The sequence below is a fragment of the Chaetodon auriga genome, chromosome 7 (assembly GCF_051107435.1).
Source record: "Chaetodon auriga isolate fChaAug3 chromosome 7, fChaAug3.hap1, whole genome shotgun sequence".
Classification (NCBI taxonomy): domain Eukaryota; kingdom Metazoa; phylum Chordata; class Actinopteri; order Chaetodontiformes; family Chaetodontidae; genus Chaetodon; species Chaetodon auriga.
The window spans coordinates 15200995-15220328 of record NC_135080.1 but is presented as its reverse complement, the minus strand read 5'-3'; the positions used below and the strand labels follow the sequence as shown (position 1 = coordinate 15220328).

Here is a 19334-nt window from a genome sequence, read left to right as displayed (position 1 = left end):
GCAGTGAGAGCCAATTTAAGTGTCACTCACTCACGCTGCTCTTGTGGTTGTGTGCGCTGAGTGGAAATGAAGAAAATTGGCTCACACAGGTGGAAGTCCAGATTTCTGTGGGAGGCTGGCCGCTGCTCTAGTCCACCCTATTGTTTGTCTATTTCAGGAGCCGTGGCACACTGTGCTCAATGAAAATTCACATTCTATTTTTGGTAGCTGGCAGGTGGTCCTGCCACCCTGCACGCCTGCCCCCGAAGCTCAGCTCCTCAGTTTTGAATTTATCTCTGTCTTCCATTCGTGCCCCCTCTCTGAACCACGCTGTCTCCATGCCTCTGCTTTATGCAACTGCTGCTGACCTATGTAGTAAAGGCCATTTCGGTGTGTGTGTGTGTGTCTTCTTCCCCCAGTGGGTCTCCTGTGCATGTGTGTGTGAACAGTATAGTGAAGGCCTCCTGTGTGTGAGTACCTTACGGGGCTCTCCGGTGTGTGTCTGGAGGTACAGAGTGACCCTGATGTGTCAGCTCTGCTTAGGAGAATGAACGGAGAGCTGGTGGACCACCGTGACTCACATGCACTCTCTCTCACAAACACACACACACGCATACACACAAAGGAAACCCCCTTAGGGCTCTCCCTATGATCACTGCACCCCACCCACACACACACACACACTCTTGACATTTTTCCTCGAAGCCCATCTATAGGCTTCCAATTTATGGCTGTAGCACGACATTGTCATGAAACCCGCAGGCCTCACAAAACTTTCTGTCCCTATATGTTTGTGTTTACTGTACATGCACGTGTGTGATGTGCTGTGTGCGTGTTTGTAGCCCAGCTTGTCTTTTCACAGTTACCCTGCAGGGCAGATTAGAGCTTGACTGTGTGTGTGTTTGTGCATTAATTTCATAAAAGTGCTGAAGAGAAACAAGTGGATTACCATGAGGGCAAAGCAGAGCTGCAGGGCATCAACCTTTTGGAAAAACACATTTTTTGGAGATTAAAAGGAGCCATGTGACTCGGCACTATAATTACATGCACGTTCAGAAAGACACAACATGCACACACAACTAGCTGAATGTGTTTATTAAGAGTTTTGGAGATGCAAAATCAGTAAAATGCAGAGTAACAGATAAGGACGACACTTTCACGCTTTGACAACACTGAATCACTGTTCTGACAGATCAACGCAAAAAAAAAAGAAAAAGGTCTACAAACTCCTCACAAATGTGTTCAAATTAGCTGTAGATATAAAACAGCAAATAATTAATTCCATAAGTATTCACCCATCATGGCTGCAGGCAGGAAATTGTGTAATACACCAAAAAGGGATCACTTGTGATCCTTTGACAGGTTACTGTTAAAAGAGCTTTAAGATCTGTCAGAAAGAAATGAAAAGAAAATGAGACAACTGGAACTCTGCCTGGAACACCTGTGTAGAGAGGGCACTTAGAAAAATCCACCAAGAAGCCCGTGGATGGGAGGAACAATGAATACAACTGGTGCTTCCCCAGTCGCTGCTTTATGGCTGCTCAAAGAACTCCCAATGTTTGCCAGAGGGCACGTAGGAGACTGTGACACACCGCGGAGTAAGACTGCCCTCTGATGAGGTCCCACAGTCAATTTAATCCAAAGTTTGTGGTAGGACTTAAAATTGACTGTTGCAGTGCTCACAGCTCCCACGCAGCTGGACAGAGCTTACAGAGGAAATACTTCTGCAAATATTTATTCAGTGCTTCATATTTTTACCTAATTTCGACTGATTTGTAAATACCTGCTTTCACTTTCTTTCATTATCTCACTTTCTCTGACTTACGGTAGATCCACTATGATTTAAAGCTGAAAACAATAAAACATTATATACAGAGAGTGTACTATACAGTCTTCTCTCGGCTCCTAATGAGGTCTGAGCTGGAGGGCCACACACACACACACACGTACGCGCACACACACACTACATATACACATTATTCACACACACTATTCTTAAAGGTGTTTAAAACTAACATTAAGCTGAATGTCATGATGTCTCAGCAGCAGAGGTGGAGCAGCTGCAGCACAGCAGCTAGCGTCCTCTGCTGTCCAAATAAATAAGAAATCTTTACAACAGGGAGAACCGACAGGCAGCACACAGGCAACACTACAAGGTAATGACGACGGGCAGCTCAATTCTGCTGGTGACACAAAGAACATTAGATTGTGATGCACTTTAATTCGTTTCTTGTGCTTACGGATTGGAACCTGTGTGCCCTGTTTCAGGGTTCTGGTGAACAAACTGTAACAATGTACTGTTGCAAAGATTCTATGTTGTGCATAATGAACACTAAAAAAAAAAGACATTTAGTCCATTTGTGACTAATTCATAATCTGAAACTTCATAAATACTGTTGGTTAATAACAAAAATGCCCATGTGCTGTATACTCCCTCTGAGCATCACAGGCTCTAGAAAAAGACCTACAGAGAGGAGGCAGTGCTGTGAGCAGGGAGAGGAGGGAACGCGGGGGGTGGGGGGGGTGAGGCAGGCAGGACTACTAATCAGCCCGGGGCAAAATCATTGTTTTCAATAAGTGAATATGGTTTGAAATGTGACCTACATGATGCACACTTTGTTTCTGAATAAGGGCCAACAGTAAATCAAGCACTTATCTTATTATATCAGATATTCCACCAATTTCAATTTCAGAACGTCATTTAGCCCTCAGCGTTCTTCTTTTAATCTTGAGGAAAGTTGTGTGTTTTGCTGCACATGCCTCTCCTTCCTTCACTCCCCAAAAGACACAATTTCTTAGAACAAGCGAGTCAAACTGGTCCACTCACAAACACACCTACACTGAATGCACACTTGCGCACAAATATGCAACTCTGACCGACGTTTTGCACAGTACTTGCAAGCGTCCTGCGGAGTAACAGACACGGATCCGTCACCTGTCCTTTCTTTGTCTCAGTCCCGGTCTTGGTCCCTCTGGAACAAAATCACGTCTCCTATGATGTCAGCTTTGCTTACAAGAGCAATTTTGAACAGCGTGATTATCCCAACAACTCTTTGAGCATTAGTACAGACAAAGAAGATAAAAACAACAACATTATGAACAGATTCAGCTACAACTGCAAGTCAATAAACTTCTATCTTCTATTTAAAAAAAAATGCTAAGCACTCAATGCTAGTGCCTAGAATAACTCAAATACATGAAAGAAATTAAGGTTTCTCTCAGCATGTCTTTCATGCCTCTGTCCCATAATGCAATGCAGTTAGGTGCAGACTTGTCACACATGAAGCTGGAAGCGAGTTAGGAAATCTTCAGGGTGATTGTGGTCCACCAAACTGTCTCTCACTGTTAATGCCACAGCTCCCAGCTGCTTCTACTGTACATCGAGTCAAGTAAATTCACTTGTGCAGGAGAACCAGTGGAGGTTCTGTTTGACATGTCATCCTGTTGTCCGTTTACTGGTTCAGTTCATTCTCATAAGGAGCAGACGGCAGTGTAAGCCCATGATCCACCTACAGTATGAGTGTCTGTCATTCTGGTCCTCACAGTCGCAGGATGATGATGTCACTGGAATGTTCTGAGGTCAATGGAGGCCGACTGCCCGCCCTTTAAAGAAGAGAAAACCAGAGAGTCAGGATTCAAATCGGCGCTGTACATCCTAAACCTTTGAATTCAGAAATATTACCATCACTCATTTGTATGTGTTTTTAATCTCTGTAGTTAACCAACATGCAACTTTTGCATGTTCCCTGAACCTAAAACCAGCATCACAGCATTTTCAAAGTCCCCTGAGAGGTCAAGCTTAAAATTTTCATCCAGACTACAAATGTCTCGGAGCCATGGCAACCAGATATGAGGCTGCTGAAAAGATGTGGACTCAATAAGCCGTGGTCAAGAGAGCAGATAAATGCAGATACGGAGCCTGACAGACGAAGCAACAAATCAGCTTAAACCAAGAGAAAATCCTTTCTCTTTATAACGTTATGACATACCAACTTCAGTGGACCCTTGCTTTTACAATACTCTAACACAAACCTCTTAATGCTCCTGGGGCTGTATCTAATTATTGTTTTTATTACCTATCTGTCCAATGCATTCATTAGATTAATCCATGAATGACGTATATTGTCTGTAAAACATCAGAAATGAGTGAAAAATGCAAATCAAAAGTTGAAGGAGTCCAAGTTGACATCATCTTCCACTGAGTCCATCACGTGGTACCGACACGTTTCTACAGGAGCCCAGAATGGACAAACCAAACACTGGCTCTAGAAAAGACTTGCACACCCAGGAGCACTGGTGACCACTGTGTGGAAGCTAACGGGATATCCAAATAAAGAAAGACGGAAAAGGAAAGGGAGGGTAGGGGTCTTCAATCACCACTAGATGTCACTCAAATGATTATATCGACCGATGAGCTTGATGCAGCTCACGCAAACTTAAGAATACACTGACATATGAGTCAAAATGACTTTCATTTGAAAATGGTACACATGGTACATAGAATCCACCTTGTATGTGGAAATGTCTTACCTGTCATGCAGCGACCATTATCGAACATCTCTAAAGAGCTGAAAGATAAACAACAGATGGGGTTATGACAGGGAGGGAGATGGACAGATGGGAGAAACCCAGAGGTGTAGAAACAGAGAGAGGTGAAGACAGTGATGGGCTGTAGACAGGAGGGAAATGCAGGGTGATAGAGATGAAGAGGCAGGCGGGTGGTAACGGCATATCTTAACAACAACAGAAGTGTGAAGAAGAACTTGTTTTGAGTGTGAGAGGAAAGAGAGAGAGAGATGTGGTGATAAACATTAAAAAAAGTCACACCAAACGCTGTGGGTTCACCCTGAGAGTCATAAACTGGAGCAGTCATCCTCTCTCTCTCACACTCACACACACACACACACACACACACACACACACACTTTATGTTGAACATGAGACATATCAATATGCAGTGAATCTCTCCTCTGCAAATATCCTGCAAAAACCCGGCTTCTGCTGCTGCCCCATCACCAAAGCAATCACATCCCTGTTTCTTGACAATGCACTGACCGGGCGAGGATCAATAGAAAATATGCAGAAGGCAACAACACAGCGACCCTGGAGTCGAGTTATTGCCGAATTCTTATGTGCCGCTGCAGTCGGCAACAGACTAATGAGAGGCATGTGATGGCTGGAAACAGCAGGAGGAGACAACTGCATCGTCAGACTGAGGGCATTCGGTCCCACAGCACCAAGAAGGACTGCAGAGTGAATTATTTTAGATGGCTGCAGTCGAATCTTATATGAAAATAAGAGGACAGATGGAGAGGGCAATATTCATGTTGTTGAACAGGTCTGATTTAAAGTCAGCCTGCTTGAAATGTAGTCCAACAAACCGATGGCGATGTTGGTCAAACACTTGCCAAGTACACAACTCTGTGAGCTGATGTGGCAGCAGTGCTGTGAAGCAGTGTTAACCATAGTTTCCCTGCAGGCATTACTTCACTTCAAATGTTTCAGTCTTTGTTTTTGTTGCTCTTGTGGTGTTTTGAAGCTTTGGCAGAGCCTCTCCAGAATAACTCTTGTTGAGATTCTGTTTTGTTGGTTCTCACTCCAAACCTCCTCCAGTATGAAGATGCTGCCATCTACTCCTCTTCACATCATCTGGATTCTCAAACATTTTTAGACCCAGACATAAATTAGTAATTTATTATTTTGTTCTGGAATCCAGGCCCATGAAAACACGCTTGAGTCTCACAAGGAAGAGGCTAAAAGTCTATGTTTGGTCAAAATGCACAGTTTAAGAACCCAGATTCAGTCATGATGAAGTAAATCAAAATGAATCATGGAGCAGAGATCATTGATTCTGCACAGGTGCAACCCCCTGCTCCTGTCCTCCTTTTGGCTGGAGTAAATAATAAGTCAAGTAATGAATGTGCATGTTTTTACAGGAGTGATGCAGAGTTTCTCAAGCACAGTCATATATCTCAAATATTTCAACTATGTGGAATTCTCAATAGAGTTCTGTCCTCCAAATACAAAGTCCACATTACACAACCAGCACACATTCAGTGCAAATTTGTTCTCTTCTTCGCTGAGGACTGAGGTTGAGGTTCTGGCCCACCTGTGCAGCATGAATGTCTCTGATTAGCCGGCAGCATTTTACAAAGAGCTTCCAGGCTTGTCCTAGATTAGTCCCAGTGATTGATAGGTTGACTCACAGCAAGCGGGTCTTGGCTGAAAGCTGCGACGCTGTTCCGCATCTCATTCTCACTGCCACGCAGCGGTATCAGTGACACGTTACCATGACGCGTGTCCGGCAACGCGCGGTTCACCCGCATCTGCTGGAGTCCGTCCTGAGGCCACACGTTGCCATCGTACTTTAGCGAGAAAAGGGGGAGAGAAAGGAGAGATTTTACAATACGAGCAGAAAGTTGAGGAGGAAGATTTTAAAGCATGTAGCTGTGCCACGCCATTTACATTGTCCTGTTGATGTATATACCATCCCATAGTGCTGTGTCATCACTATTGCTAAGAACCACTTCTGAAACTACTGGTCTAGTTTTTATAAGATTCATGTTCAGTGGAAATAAAACTGTCAAAGGTCAAGATTCAAGACTTTGAACTATTGCAAATACCAGAATTACAGCCATAAATTAAGTGTATTACAGCCTGTCAACTTATTGTTTGTTTAGGGGTGTGTGTGTGTGTGTGTGTGTGTGTGTGTGTGTACAGTATGTGTGTGTGTGTGTGTGTGAGAGATCGCACCTGGATACTGAGAAAAGTAGCATACCACTCCCTCATCTCTGACTGGGTGTCACAGCAGAGATACCTGCAAATAAAGAGAGGTTGATGAAGTGAGGGAGACGATGTGATAAAAATCAGGAGGTTGTGTGTGTGTGGGGGGTGTGTGTGTGTGTGTATGTGTGTCTGTGTGTTTGTGAAGAAGTCAGAGAGGCATTTGGAGACTAAGGGAAATTTGGAAAGAGAAGGGAGAGAGAGGTAGTCACGGATATTAAGTGAAATTGACATATCCTCTCTTATGGCGCCCGGTGGTAGCGCCACAGGCGTAAACACCAAGTGTGATTCCCAATTTAAACTCCCTACAAAGAGAAACAATGATTGGGACCTTCAGCGCTCGGCGCGTCTGTGTCTGTGTCCGTGAAAAGCATAATTGTGTCTGTGTGTGTATGTGCATATTTAATGCCACTCAGGATGCGGTCACATAGCTCTGTGAGTCATCAGCCAACCTGTGGTGCTGAATAAATAGACTTTATTTATACAATTATTATTGTTATGAGAGCAGATTTAGACTACAACAATTATTCAAGTGCCTTCCACTGAGACACAACAAAACACTGATGCAGACGTAACAGTATAGTGCACAGCACAGACATAAATATAGCTACAGTCAAGAGATTTGGATCATATCCTACACACACACACACACACACACACACGCAGAGCTCCTCCCGTTCCCTTGTTTGCATCATTAGGGCCGGAAGAGCTCATTAGTGCTTGTTGGGATTCAAAAGAGGACAGTCACTCTATTATAGGATGCATACCTGCAGTGCAGTATTTAGTGATGTTCTACAATACAGTTGCTTTCTGTGCAATTAACTGGACCGCTAATCTAGACCATTATCAGCTGCAGAAGAATAAATGCTGCTCATTTATCACCATGGGTTTCCATAAAGATACGGAATACAATATACATAATATGATGAAAATTTATCAGTGTTTCTGTGAGCTTAAGTGACGGCAAGAATATGCTGACAAAATAGCGCAACGAAAAGGGAAAGTTAACAAGTGTTTTACGTGGATGGAAGCAATAACGGGATAAAACTAGAGATGTTAAGTGCAGGTCGGTAAGTAACACTGGGAGAGGGAGGTTCAGTTAGCCATGTGGGAACTTCCTCATTCGTTAATTTTTCCATATTTTCACTTTCTTCCTTATCTCTAACTCCTCTTCTCCTCACTATATTTTCTCTTACCTGCAGTAATTGCAAAATTTTTGACTTAGTATATAGTTTCTCCCCTTCAGCCTGACACTTTGCCTGTGCCTCTCTTCCCACTTCCTTCCTCTGCCTTCTTTATCTTTCTTCCCACATGCCCTCCCTCTCTAGACTTCTTCTTCTCAGGTGTTTTTTTTTTTTTTGCTGTAAGCAACGTGGCGATGGAGCATAACCGAGAGATGATACTGCCTACAGCGTGACGAGAACAGCGCTCCCATTACAGCAGTGCTGATGTCTACTGCTGCTGACAGAGCCCACTCTAACATGAACACACAGACACACACCGAGCATACATGTGGACGTACACACATAATCAACTGACGCGCACTCACAGAGGGATGTACATGTGAACAGACCCGGATTAGAACAGGGTATGGTTACAGGTGTGCTTGTGTGTTTCCCTCCCGGGTAGAGCCAACCTTTCATATGCCTCCTTCTCCAAACTCTCACGCAGGGATCTGACCTGTTTTCTCTGCCTACAGGGAAACCACTGGCTTTTTCTAACATTGGTCATGTGTACATGCATGTCAAAAAAGTGGTCATACTGCCACTAGGTGAAAAATACGACAGTATGAGCAGCAGGCGTGCCAGAACATCTGAATAAGTTTGCACTGAAGGCTGCAGAGAGATAAAAAGTAGTGTAAGATGCTTTAACCGTAGGAGAAGGTTCCTTTCACCAGACTGATATAGGCAGACAACTGAGGTGCACGATGGAGAGCTGCCAGACAGCCACATGAATCAAGCTATTACCTTTATCTTAGATTTGTCGATGGTTGAAATAATAGACACGTATACGTGTAGCTACTGCATTTCTACAGTGTTCAACAGTGTTCATCTGTATGCAGCTACGAAGCTCAGAGAACAGACCACTGCACCAAATCCGGTTTGGGTTGGGGTTTAATACAGATGGAATAAATCATGTATGCTGGCTGATACTGACGTGAACAGGACTGGCCTGAGCTGCGAGCGCACTGGGCTGACAGCTCTGTGTTGTACATAAAAGGCCCACATGCAGCACTGAGCAGCTACTCACCACTGCTGTCTCTCTGGCTTCTCCTGTTTCTTACTCTCGTACACCACTGTCAGTCCCCAACTGGAAAACAGACAGAAAGATAGAATTAGTTCAGAAGCAGCACAATTATAAATGTCCCAGCAGCTTCTGATTCTTGGGCTCAGTCTGCCCCCTAGTGGATGCTCTGTTTATAAATCCCCATGGGCTCTTTCAGATAAGGCGAACACTTCAATGTATCTAAAATTGGAAAATGAATGATTCCATTCATTATTCCTTTAAATTGTCATGCTGATGAGCAAGCGGGCTTACAGAATTGGTTCTCAACCTGTGTGCAGTTTTAAACGGATTAATTCTGAAGTAAGGTCAGGAGGATTGACAGATTTGGGTAAAAAGAAAAGACAGTTGAATGAAAATGTCCATTAAAATTACATTAAAATGTCCTGTAAACATATTCTCTTGATAAATGTACTTTGGACTCTTTCTTGCATTCATTTGCATTAATCAAGCCATGCTTGATTTGAGTGTATGTGCTCATACATACATTTAGCTCGTCACCATCAGCAGTAGTTTTAGAGGGTACATTCACAGACAAACCTAATCACACAGCTAAAGGCTTAGGAAGCATTCTGGTCTTAATTTGGATTTAAACCACTGCATTTTACTCAGTAGTGTTTTAACAGTAGCTCCTGCCAGTGGTATAGCGCTGCAGAGGTGCTGCACTCTTGTATACTAGAGCTATAAAAGTGGTGTGCATGTTGCATTGCCTTTCTAAAAATAAACATCAAAGGTAATCAGAGTCAGAGCTTTCAGCTAGAAGGAAATATTCTTATATATAGTTACAGATACAAAGATGAGCACATTTTATATGATGCTGGGAAAAAGAATCTGTAAACGTCCTCCTGGTACAGAATCACAGATCTCGGCATTCAGAACAGCTGCTGTGCCGCTCAGTAGTTGAGATGTGGACAGGAAGTGATATCAGTGCTACGCTGCACATGCTCACCATGTGGGAGGACGGAGTTTCTTCTTAATACCCAGGTAGACCTTTAGGTTTTTCACTGGCCAATCACGTTCTGGACGGTTACTCTGTCAGACAGAGAGGGACAGAAACGCAGTGAATGAGCCTGTGAAAGAATGTGACAATAGGAAAAAGTCAAACAAAAGTCTGTCAGTCTTACTCTGATTTCCTTGTACATTCTGAGAGAGTTGGAATTGAGGATGAAATATCGGTCGTGGAAACTTCCAGAGGACAGTCCCAATCCCAAGATGCTTCGCTCTTCTCTGAATTTCATCATCCCGTGTTTGGATGCATCCGCTTTACTGGCTGGAATGAGATATATATAAATACATATATAATAAAGTCACAGGGAGGAATGGCAGTGCTGAGTCATTTCGTGGGTGATTTGGTTTGTGTGTTCACCCAGGTAGACGATCATGGCGTCCATAGCGAGGTGTCTCTTGATGAGCAGATGGGAGTCGGTGCCAAAGGAGTGCAGGATGGGTAAGACTCGCTCCTGATAGTGCAGTGGACGTTCTGAGGGAAGCACAGAGATAGACAACTGAAGGAGCCTCAAATCATTAGACTCGACTTCTAGCTTTATTTAAGGAAGCAAAAACATGAGTGTCTTTCTCAAGCATGCCGAGTCCTCTTGACACCAGGAACAACAATATTTTTAGCAGCCATTAAAATGTTCTGTTTGTGTTTCTAATCTAGCTAACGACGGAATGCAGATGTGGTTTCTAATTATGTCATTTAAATTCTTGCAAAGAGCTTGTGCTTTTATGCAACACACCTAACTTAAAAAGAGCTTTTGTTAAAAGTAGCAAACACGTGACTGACATGCTTGTCTTCCCCCCCAGCTCTTCTCGTCACTCACACTCTTCCTAATTTCTTTGCTGTTCTCAGTATCATTCCTCCATCTCCTCCTGGAATCCGCAGGTTGCTTTTCTATCCAGTGATGGGAAATCTGCCAAATTACTTGAGTGTTACTGGCATTTGATAAGCCACCTCCGGGCTTCCCGGTGGGGAACCAGATGGACCACATACCAGGTTCAAAACAAATCACGACACACAGTCACATTGCTGAGAACGATCCTTTTGCCTCTGGAGTTCGTCTGTCACTTTGTGTAGGTCAGGCTGCACGTTGAGTGGAGAGCGTTTCACAAGCTTTGAGTCATTGTTTTTGTTTCGCTGTGGGCCTTGTCATGTTTCATGTTCATTTCTACATGTGAACCCATGTTGCTTCCCAAACCACAAGAGTTATTAATAGAGCCTATCTGTACTCTGAGAAAAGAGGTATTTTTAAAAAGGAGATGATTGAAGGACTAAACAGATCAATTAAGACATGCCATACAAGTCAAAAGTATGGACGCACCACATAATTCCATGTGTTTTTAGATTTTATGTCTTCAATATTAATCTCCAATGGAGAAAATAATAAAAACAATGAAAAAACAGTGAATGAGAATATGCGTTCGACCTTTTGACTGGTACTGTATTTACAGCCGAAAAATCATTATCTGCATTAAAGTGAAAGCACAATAACAGTTAAGTCAACTACTGCTCCTTCTCACCCATTTCCTCTTTGTCGCTGACCTCCCAGCAGCTCCAGTACTCTTTGTCTTTAACTGGGATGTTACGCCGGTCCAGGACCTCACAGGACAGCTCTGCTGCTGTCATTGAACCAGGAATCTGAGGGAGGAAGTCACACAGTTACTCCAGAGTTTTTCTCTCTCTGCAAAGCATGAAAGTTGGCTGCACACTCATTTAGCCAGAGGGTTTTCCCTGCAGCAAGTACGGTACACCAGGGGCTCTCAAACTTATCACTCAAAGGTCTACATCTGATTTTTATTCAAGGTCAGAAGCCTGGAACAATTGGCAGTAACGAAATAACATTTAATCAATTAATTAACGTCACATCTCGTGTGATTGGGCCAGCATGAAACTGAGGCGGACAAGGCTCAGACAGTTAGTCCATATTTTGTCTGACATATTCTTGCAACTACATTTAAACTAGATGTACAAACTGTGTACTAGAGAAAAGAGATGCATTCTGTGTCTGCAATGTAGGAGCTGATTCTCTGTGGCAACATTAACATGTGAACTTGGCAGCAACAACTGTGTGTTGCTGCCCAGCAGCTACTATGACAACAATGTCAACCATACGGAAATCAGCCACATTAAAGCCACATTCACCTGAAGACAGGATCGCCGTGAATGATCTCCAGCTACACTGTATGTTCAACGTCATTAACAATTTATTGATGATTTTATTTATTTTATTGATTAGAAAACATTAAACTTCATAATTAACTGCAGCCTATTCATAACAGGAAGTACGTGGTGGGTCCAGATTGAGGTGCCGTTTGGTCCGGACATGGACTGAAGTTCGGACTTTGAGGTGGTCCCGGTCCCGGTCACCTTGACATGTTGCTCGGCCGTGTCCTTCTTTTCCTCCAGATACACTGTACAGATGAAGTGTCCGCCAGGTTCAGTACTCTGATGTGTCCGACACACACACAGACACACAGAAAAGGTCGCTCATTAACAGCGTTAGGATAACATACAATAACATGCATAGATGAGAGCATGCACACGACAGTGGCATATAGATAATGACAAACTGTGTCTCATATTGCGAACACAGCAACGCACAATGATTTTAAACAGTGAACACTTCATCCCGTCACACACTCTACAATAAATAGGAACAGTGAACAAAAAGGATGCAGATCGTATCAGACATAAATGCCACAAAAACAAATTAAACAAAATTTTAAAAATGACGTAAACCTATGCAGGGAAGCATTTTAGATCATTTTATCTCGAAATGAAATAGAATAATCTAATCCATAATCCCAAACCCGTACACTAATCTAATTGCTACAGTATTTTGTGTGTGTGTGCGTGACTCACAGGAAACTTTGTGTTGAGCTTCTCTCGTAATTGGATGATAACAGTGATCTCTTCTAGCTGCTTCTTTAGCTGTTGCTCATCAACCTGCAAGCAAGTATTTCACATTCATATTCACATTTCTCAAACGAACAATGAAGCTATCATCGACTGACAAAACATTTTTATTACAGCATCATGGTAATCTTTAGACCTCTAGCAGATATCCCCACTGGTATTTCAAGACACTTTATTTACTTGTTGGTGCTAAACCAGCAGGAAACTAGAGATTCGTTGTCAGTGATGCTTGAACTGGTGCCACTAGCGTGACATCTCAACCATTTAGAGCTGTGCACTCCGTGTTGCCATTTTCTGATGTCACCACTTAAGATAAATGAACCAGCTTAGAGATCAAAATGATTTGCTCTCCTGTCATGCCCCTGTCTGACAGCGAGCAGTGAGTCAGACCTCAAAGATGAGTATGTAGTGCTGTATGAGGTCCTCTATGGTGCGGCCAGCAGTGTAGTCCTTCCCGTCGTTCTGGAACAGTGTGGGACCAAACACTATAGCCAGGTTATGGAGGTTCATCTGGTTCATCTCAGAAAAACGCTGCACGCTGAAACACATGCAGGGAAAACACAAACAGGCATAAAAAGACATACAAAGATGCAAGAAGATTTAAGTGTGTGTGTGTGTGTGTGTGTGTGTGTTTCTCACCAATAGAGGTGGTTGATAAGAGCTTGTAGTGTGGCTTTGTTAACGCGAGGCAGTCTGTTCAACAGCAGCTGGTACTGGGAGATTTTCATACTTTCATCCTGAATGGCTGGATATGACAGAGAGAAGGGAAGGAAAAGAGAAAATTTAAAATACAGAGGGAATACAAAGAGAAGCAGGATCAAAGAGAGTATCAGGAAATGTAAGAGGGAAAGACAGAAAACACAGGATGAAAGCGGAAGAGAACAAAAGAGAGACAGAGATGAGAAGAAATTATCAGTGAAGGAGGGGTGGAGATATAAAAATGCAGACAAAAATACACAATGAGATACAAAGAAGAAAAAAACAGACAGACAAAGTCAAAAGTGACAAGCTCCTGATAAAGATAAAAATGAACTGTAATGCTCAGACACAAAGGCTTTATGTGCATGTGAACTGACACGCACATAAGTGCAGGTGTATATTTGGAAAATGGTAAGTGATTTGGAGGAGCTTTATGTCTGACTGAACCTTGCCAAACTCGTTGATGTGAAAACATCATTTCCACAGTGGTTTCCTCTTTCAATTGCCCTTTAATGTTCTGGTATATCACCCAAAAATAGTCCCTAAACTATTAAGTCTGTCCACAACAAGGTCTGAGTCCATGAGGTGTACTAAGTAATTCTTTTTTTTGGTGATCTGGGTGAACTGACCCATTATCAAATCACCGCTTGACTATATCGCAGAGCACAAAATGGTCTTGTGAAACTCACCAGAAGTACTGAGCCAGGTTTTGGCATCCTCAGTTGTGAACAGTCCCTCTCCTAACTCCCTGAAGAAACGTTTGAGGGTGTTGGAGACGTCGTCCACCTGGTGCTCTCCCTCCCTCAGACGAAGACTGCGAGCATCACGGCGGAACCTCTCGCACAGCGCCGCCACACGGGAGTTCACACCGCTCTTACGATAGATGCCCTCAGACATCAAGCCTAGAACAAATAACAAGCAAACACAGACAACATAATCTTACAAACAAAAGAAATACAGATTGTCCACTCTTGCTTTATTTGTTTTGTCCTGTTCATCTGTCCACTTGGACTACAGTTCCTCATATGGTTCCAAACAGCAGAAGTCCAGAAGAAGTCAATGTTTTTGATGGTAAGTCGAATAGAGGAATTAACATTTCCAACAGGAAAGCAGATGATATCAGCATAATGAAGCCTCCCACAGACACACAGACAGCCCCATAAATGCTAGTGCATTTATGGAAACACAAGTGCATGCAGTAAATGGACGGAAATGGAGGAGTGAGAGGAGGAAAAGATCAAGTGGAGGAACAGGGGTTTACAGAAAGGAGAGAGACAACTAGTCAGAGTGAAAGAAGGCAGGTCAGCTGGTCGAGGTGGGAGGAAGACAAAGAATGAGGAGCAAAAGATAAAGAAGAGAATACAAAAGAGAGGGAAAGAAAAGAAGCAAGGAGGGAGCAAGAGGAGACATGGAGGTGGAACAGAGTTGTTTTGTTGTCCTGCGGTCCATTGGTCTCTTGCATAGCTAGAAATGCTGCAATTATAGTCACATGAGGGGACACACAAACAGAAAGTGCCAAGTGTGCACACACAGAAACGGCAAGAAAGACCACAACAGCATGCAGCTATGCAGACTGAGCATACAGGCTCCTGTGATGTAGATGCAGTAATGTAAACACAGTGTTTGATGGAGGGACCACTGTCACTCTTTAAATGTGTTGGTGTCACAGTGTGAATCTCAGCAGGTCTCTTACCGCACTGTGTGATGTAGTCGATGCAGCTGTGTACTATGAGGGGTATGTCTGTCTCCGTCAGCTGCTGCTGGCTCAGTGTGTCTCCTCCGCTCCCTGCTGCCGCCTGGATGGCCCCACACCAGCCAGCGAAATCCAACTTCCTCTCTCCCTCAATGTACAGAGTTCTGAATGAAGAGTGAGGGAGACAATGACATTCAGTGATGAAGAGCATGGAAGGAAGGGAAAATATAGAGAAGGACAAAAAGAAATCATTTAATAAATTACATTTTAAAAAAAGAAACACATTATTATACTATTGACTGTGTACTGTTAAAGGTGGTTTTACACTGAAGGACAGTTTTTTTCCCTTGAGCATCACCTTTGTAACTAACAATCTGTAATGAAGCTCCCCTCTCACCTGCCTTTCTCCACCAGAACCAGCACCTCATTGTCTTGTTGAATTGCTGTCAAACGCAAATCATCATCATATTATTCCAGACAATCATGCTTTAAAAAAGTATACTTTGCACAAACCCTGGTCCACCGTGTCACTGTGTGTGTACAGATTACAACATGTAAGCAGTTTGAGCATGTACCCGTGTTTTTGTAATCATGTGTGTCACTCACAGAGTTCATTCAGCTTGCGGAGGTGGACCTCCTCTCCCTGGCTGTCCGCCAGGTAGGCATGAAGCGTGGAGCCCACCAGAGCAAACCAACCAATCTTGGATGTTTGCAGGTTCAAGCCGTCTTTACACTTCAGCCGTCCAATCCGCTCAAACGGCATCCTCAGCAAAGGCTCTGCACTGGCTGGAATAAAGCTCTACAAACAAAAGGGGGACCTTGGTGGCTTTTGTAATTCATTGCACATTAATCATTGTTTTCCTTCTCTTTCGATGCTGACTTAACCACTTCAGTCTGAAACCCTCTACAAAAACCAATACTAATTAAATTGTTAGAAGAATGGTTAAAGCTCATGTATAATGCTTCCATGGTAAGGGGATTGCTAGAAACATGGAGTGAGTGGTGCAGTCAGTAACTGTGCAGCAAATTCACATTTGGGCCGGGTCATATTGTCTTTGTGGCTAGACATGCAGGAGCCATGGATGTACAGTAAATCTACGATCTTGGCACTGATGTGTCATGTGATGCTCATTTAGACACAAACAGCCAATTGCTGCAGTCATGTCAGTTAATCCAGCACCATCTATATCAACTCAAATTTTAGGCGCTGCAGAACTCTGACATATTCGCTTGTGAATACACACACTTTGCTGCATCTGCGTCACCATTAAGCATGCCTACTGGCTGTCTGCAGTTCTGCAGTCAAAGTAACTGTTGCTTGATTTCACACCACCATGCAGCTGACAATTATCTCAGCAGTAAGGAGTGCTGTTCTGAAGGACAATAAGTGTCACAGGAAACAAGTCAGCATTAGCGAGCCCTATCTTAACCACTAAGCAGCATTTTCCACCTCAGCACAGCTGGAACTGCAAACCTTCCACTTTTACCATTTTCACTACAAAAAAACAATTACTGTGTCAAATCTTCCCTCTGTAAGGATCCACCTGTGGAGAAAGTAGGTGAATTTGTGCTTGCCTTTCTAGACCCCAGTGTGTATTTGATTACCTTGGCAATTGACTTGACCCATTCCTTGTGGCTGTCTGGGTCATCAGTGCCAAACAGATAGAGGCGCTCTGACTCTGAGTAGAGTTCAAAGGTATGTTCATACCTGAGGGATAGAAAAAGACGTTAGGAAGACGTGAGACAGAGGGTGAGATAAAGAAAATAGGAGGGAAAGAGAGACAAAGGAGTCATTTTGTCAGTGTGTGTGTGCGTACCCGTGTTTCTCCGGAGCGTCAACGGCCAAACAGACTATCTCTGAAGCCTTCAGAGCTCCATTAGGGTTCGAGTTCTTGTCACTTTCATAGTAGCTGAAAGCTCCATCATTCAGCGTGCACCAGCGACGACTGAACTCTACATGGAGGGAAAATAATGTTTACCAAGCATATCATTTCATAGCATGGCATCTACAGACGCTGTAGCTTCATGTTTACTGTATTGTGCTCTGTGTCAGTTAGTTACCCTCTCTGGCCTTGCGCTCTGTGACAGCCCGAGCCATGGATGCAGTCTTGAACAGGAAGCCATTGTGAGACACACAAGGTGGTGCAGTGTAATGTACTGCATTCATGGCCTCGCCCACCTCAGATCGTGGTAGTTCTGCAGGAGAACAAACAAACAAAACCCTCTTTCACACATAGTTCCAGGTAAATTACATGGACAACCTCTCAGGCACTGCTAGTTTCACGATTCACACATGTATCTATAGATGATTTCCATCTCGCCACTTATCACACATAACATGGCAATGCTGGAAAAGATGGGGCAAGGGACAGTCGAGCAGACGGCAGTAATGCGACACTTAGAGGTGCTAACCGCCATGAAACTTAACAGAGGAAGATGATGAGTCAAGGCTGGATGTACATATGTGTGAGCTTCCTTATTTATGAAACTGTCCAGTTTCCAACCATTCTTGAAAAAAAAGGAGCTTGTTTGCACAGAAAAGAACACATATTGCTTGTTAGTTATCACATCACCCACAAAAGCATTGGTAAAGGAACTGTAAACAAGTTTCAGGTTCATATATGTCATCGGAGGAGTGATTAATTCATGTTCTGGCAATTTTGTGTTAAAAAGCACAAAGTCATTCGTTGTCTTTCTGGGAGTTTATTCTTACGCCTGCAGACAGACTCTTCCTTGCCGTCTCGAGTGTGAGATGGCAAGAAGTGAGCCCAGAACAGGGAAAGTTCTCAGGTTATATACATGTCAGCACAATAGGCACGTCATAATGTGTTGTTCAATCAGCAGCTTTGATCATGCAGGATGTTCCCTTAATCAGTAGATGAGTACATACGTGGTGTCCTGGTCAGCAGATTAACACATACATACACCTAATCAAATGACATAGTAAATCATTTGGCTAGTGAATGCTTGGGATTGAGTAAAGAGAAGATGAAATCATTTGGTTCACGACTGAGGAACAGAGAAGATGAATAATAAGAAATCCCACTACATTCCCTTGCTCCACATGAAAGTGTCTTCCGCCAGACGGACATAAGCCTTTATGTGCTTGTTTTCACACAGCCAGGTAATATAGACACGATCAGGCCTACAGCACATGTGAAGCATATTTACATTTATTATTTATGTAAAGTGGACATGGATAATAATAATCGCATATCATTCTCCTCAACCCTTATGTAAGCATTGTTCAAGTTCTTTATGTAACCCTTAGAATGCGAAGTTATACTGTACCTGTGTTTAGATTGTGGCTAATTAACTCCGCCTGTAAGGGTTGTGAGTGTGCGTTGGCCAGGGACAGAGGGGAGGGCCAACTTGCCATACCAGTTGAACAATTTACATCAGCGCCGCAGAAAATCAGGCTTAATGTCTCCAGCACATCACTGCACTGCACATTTATACAGAGAGCCTGGGGAGAAGGAGAGAGGAAGAGAAAATCAAAACACAAAGGCACACACTATAAGAACACTATTTGGATAGTATTTGTAATACTATTGTATTACTACTGAACCCTGGTCTGATCGGGAGGGAAAAAAATGAATGGGGCATGAAAGTGAGACGCTTAGACAGAAGGAACAGAGAGAGTGTGCAGGGAGAGATGAAGTGACAGTGGACTGATAGAGAGCTTCATCACATGGTGCAACGACAATCACCTGAAGCTCAATATCAGCAGAACCAGTGAGCTTGTGGTGCACAACAATGCTTCAAATATGGATGCTGCTATAAAGAAGCTACAGCTTCTAAAATGTGGACGCTTCACAGACATCTATACATTCAGCACAGCTTCAAGGTGGACATCCAAGATTAGTGTCACCAGTTCAGTGTCTGTCCAAATATGAAATATGGTCACAACCCCCCCCCCCCCGTCTGAGTTACAGTGTTCAAAAGGTCAGAAAAGCTGACCTTTGACCTTTTGGATATAAA

At 43.3% G+C, this 19334-nt stretch overlaps 1 protein-coding gene across 4 annotated transcripts in view; it reads right to left on the bottom strand.

Annotated features, from left to right (window-relative positions):
- Positions 1 to 1064: 1064 nt before the first annotated feature.
- arap1 (ArfGAP with RhoGAP domain, ankyrin repeat and PH domain 1) overlaps positions 1065 to 19334 on the bottom strand; it is a 48035-nt gene continuing 29765 nt past the window's right edge. For 2 of the 4 annotated variants that reach the window (XM_076735082.1, XM_076735083.1), the window contains exons 14-34: positions 18645 to 18819; positions 17415 to 17549; positions 17171 to 17306; positions 16959 to 17061; positions 15960 to 16152; positions 15751 to 15796; positions 15354 to 15517; positions 14350 to 14562; positions 13601 to 13706; positions 13352 to 13499; positions 12908 to 12991; positions 12332 to 12490; positions 11566 to 11683; positions 10412 to 10525; positions 10170 to 10315; positions 9995 to 10077; positions 9013 to 9072; positions 6733 to 6796; positions 6186 to 6344; positions 4510 to 4547; positions 1065 to 3582 (exon numbers count right to left, since the gene is read on the bottom strand). In XM_076735082.1, coding sequence (XP_076591197.1) covers positions 4527 to 4547; positions 6186 to 6344; positions 6733 to 6796; positions 9013 to 9072; positions 9995 to 10077; positions 10170 to 10315; positions 10412 to 10525; positions 11566 to 11683; positions 12332 to 12490; positions 12908 to 12991; positions 13352 to 13499; positions 13601 to 13706; positions 14350 to 14562; positions 15354 to 15517; positions 15751 to 15796; positions 15960 to 16152; positions 16959 to 17061; positions 17171 to 17306; positions 17415 to 17549; positions 18645 to 18819 — 2427 coding nt within the window. In that variant the 3' untranslated portion in view covers positions 1065 to 3582; positions 4510 to 4526. The remainder of the gene's footprint in view (positions 3583 to 4509; positions 4548 to 6185; positions 6345 to 6732; positions 6797 to 9012; positions 9073 to 9994; positions 10078 to 10169; positions 10316 to 10411; positions 10526 to 11565; positions 11684 to 12331; positions 12491 to 12907; positions 12992 to 13351; positions 13500 to 13600; positions 13707 to 14349; positions 14563 to 15353; positions 15518 to 15750; positions 15797 to 15959; positions 16153 to 16958; positions 17062 to 17170; positions 17307 to 17414; positions 17550 to 18644; positions 18820 to 19334) is intronic. The other 2 variants (XM_076735086.1, XM_076735085.1) reach the window with 2 other exon arrangements.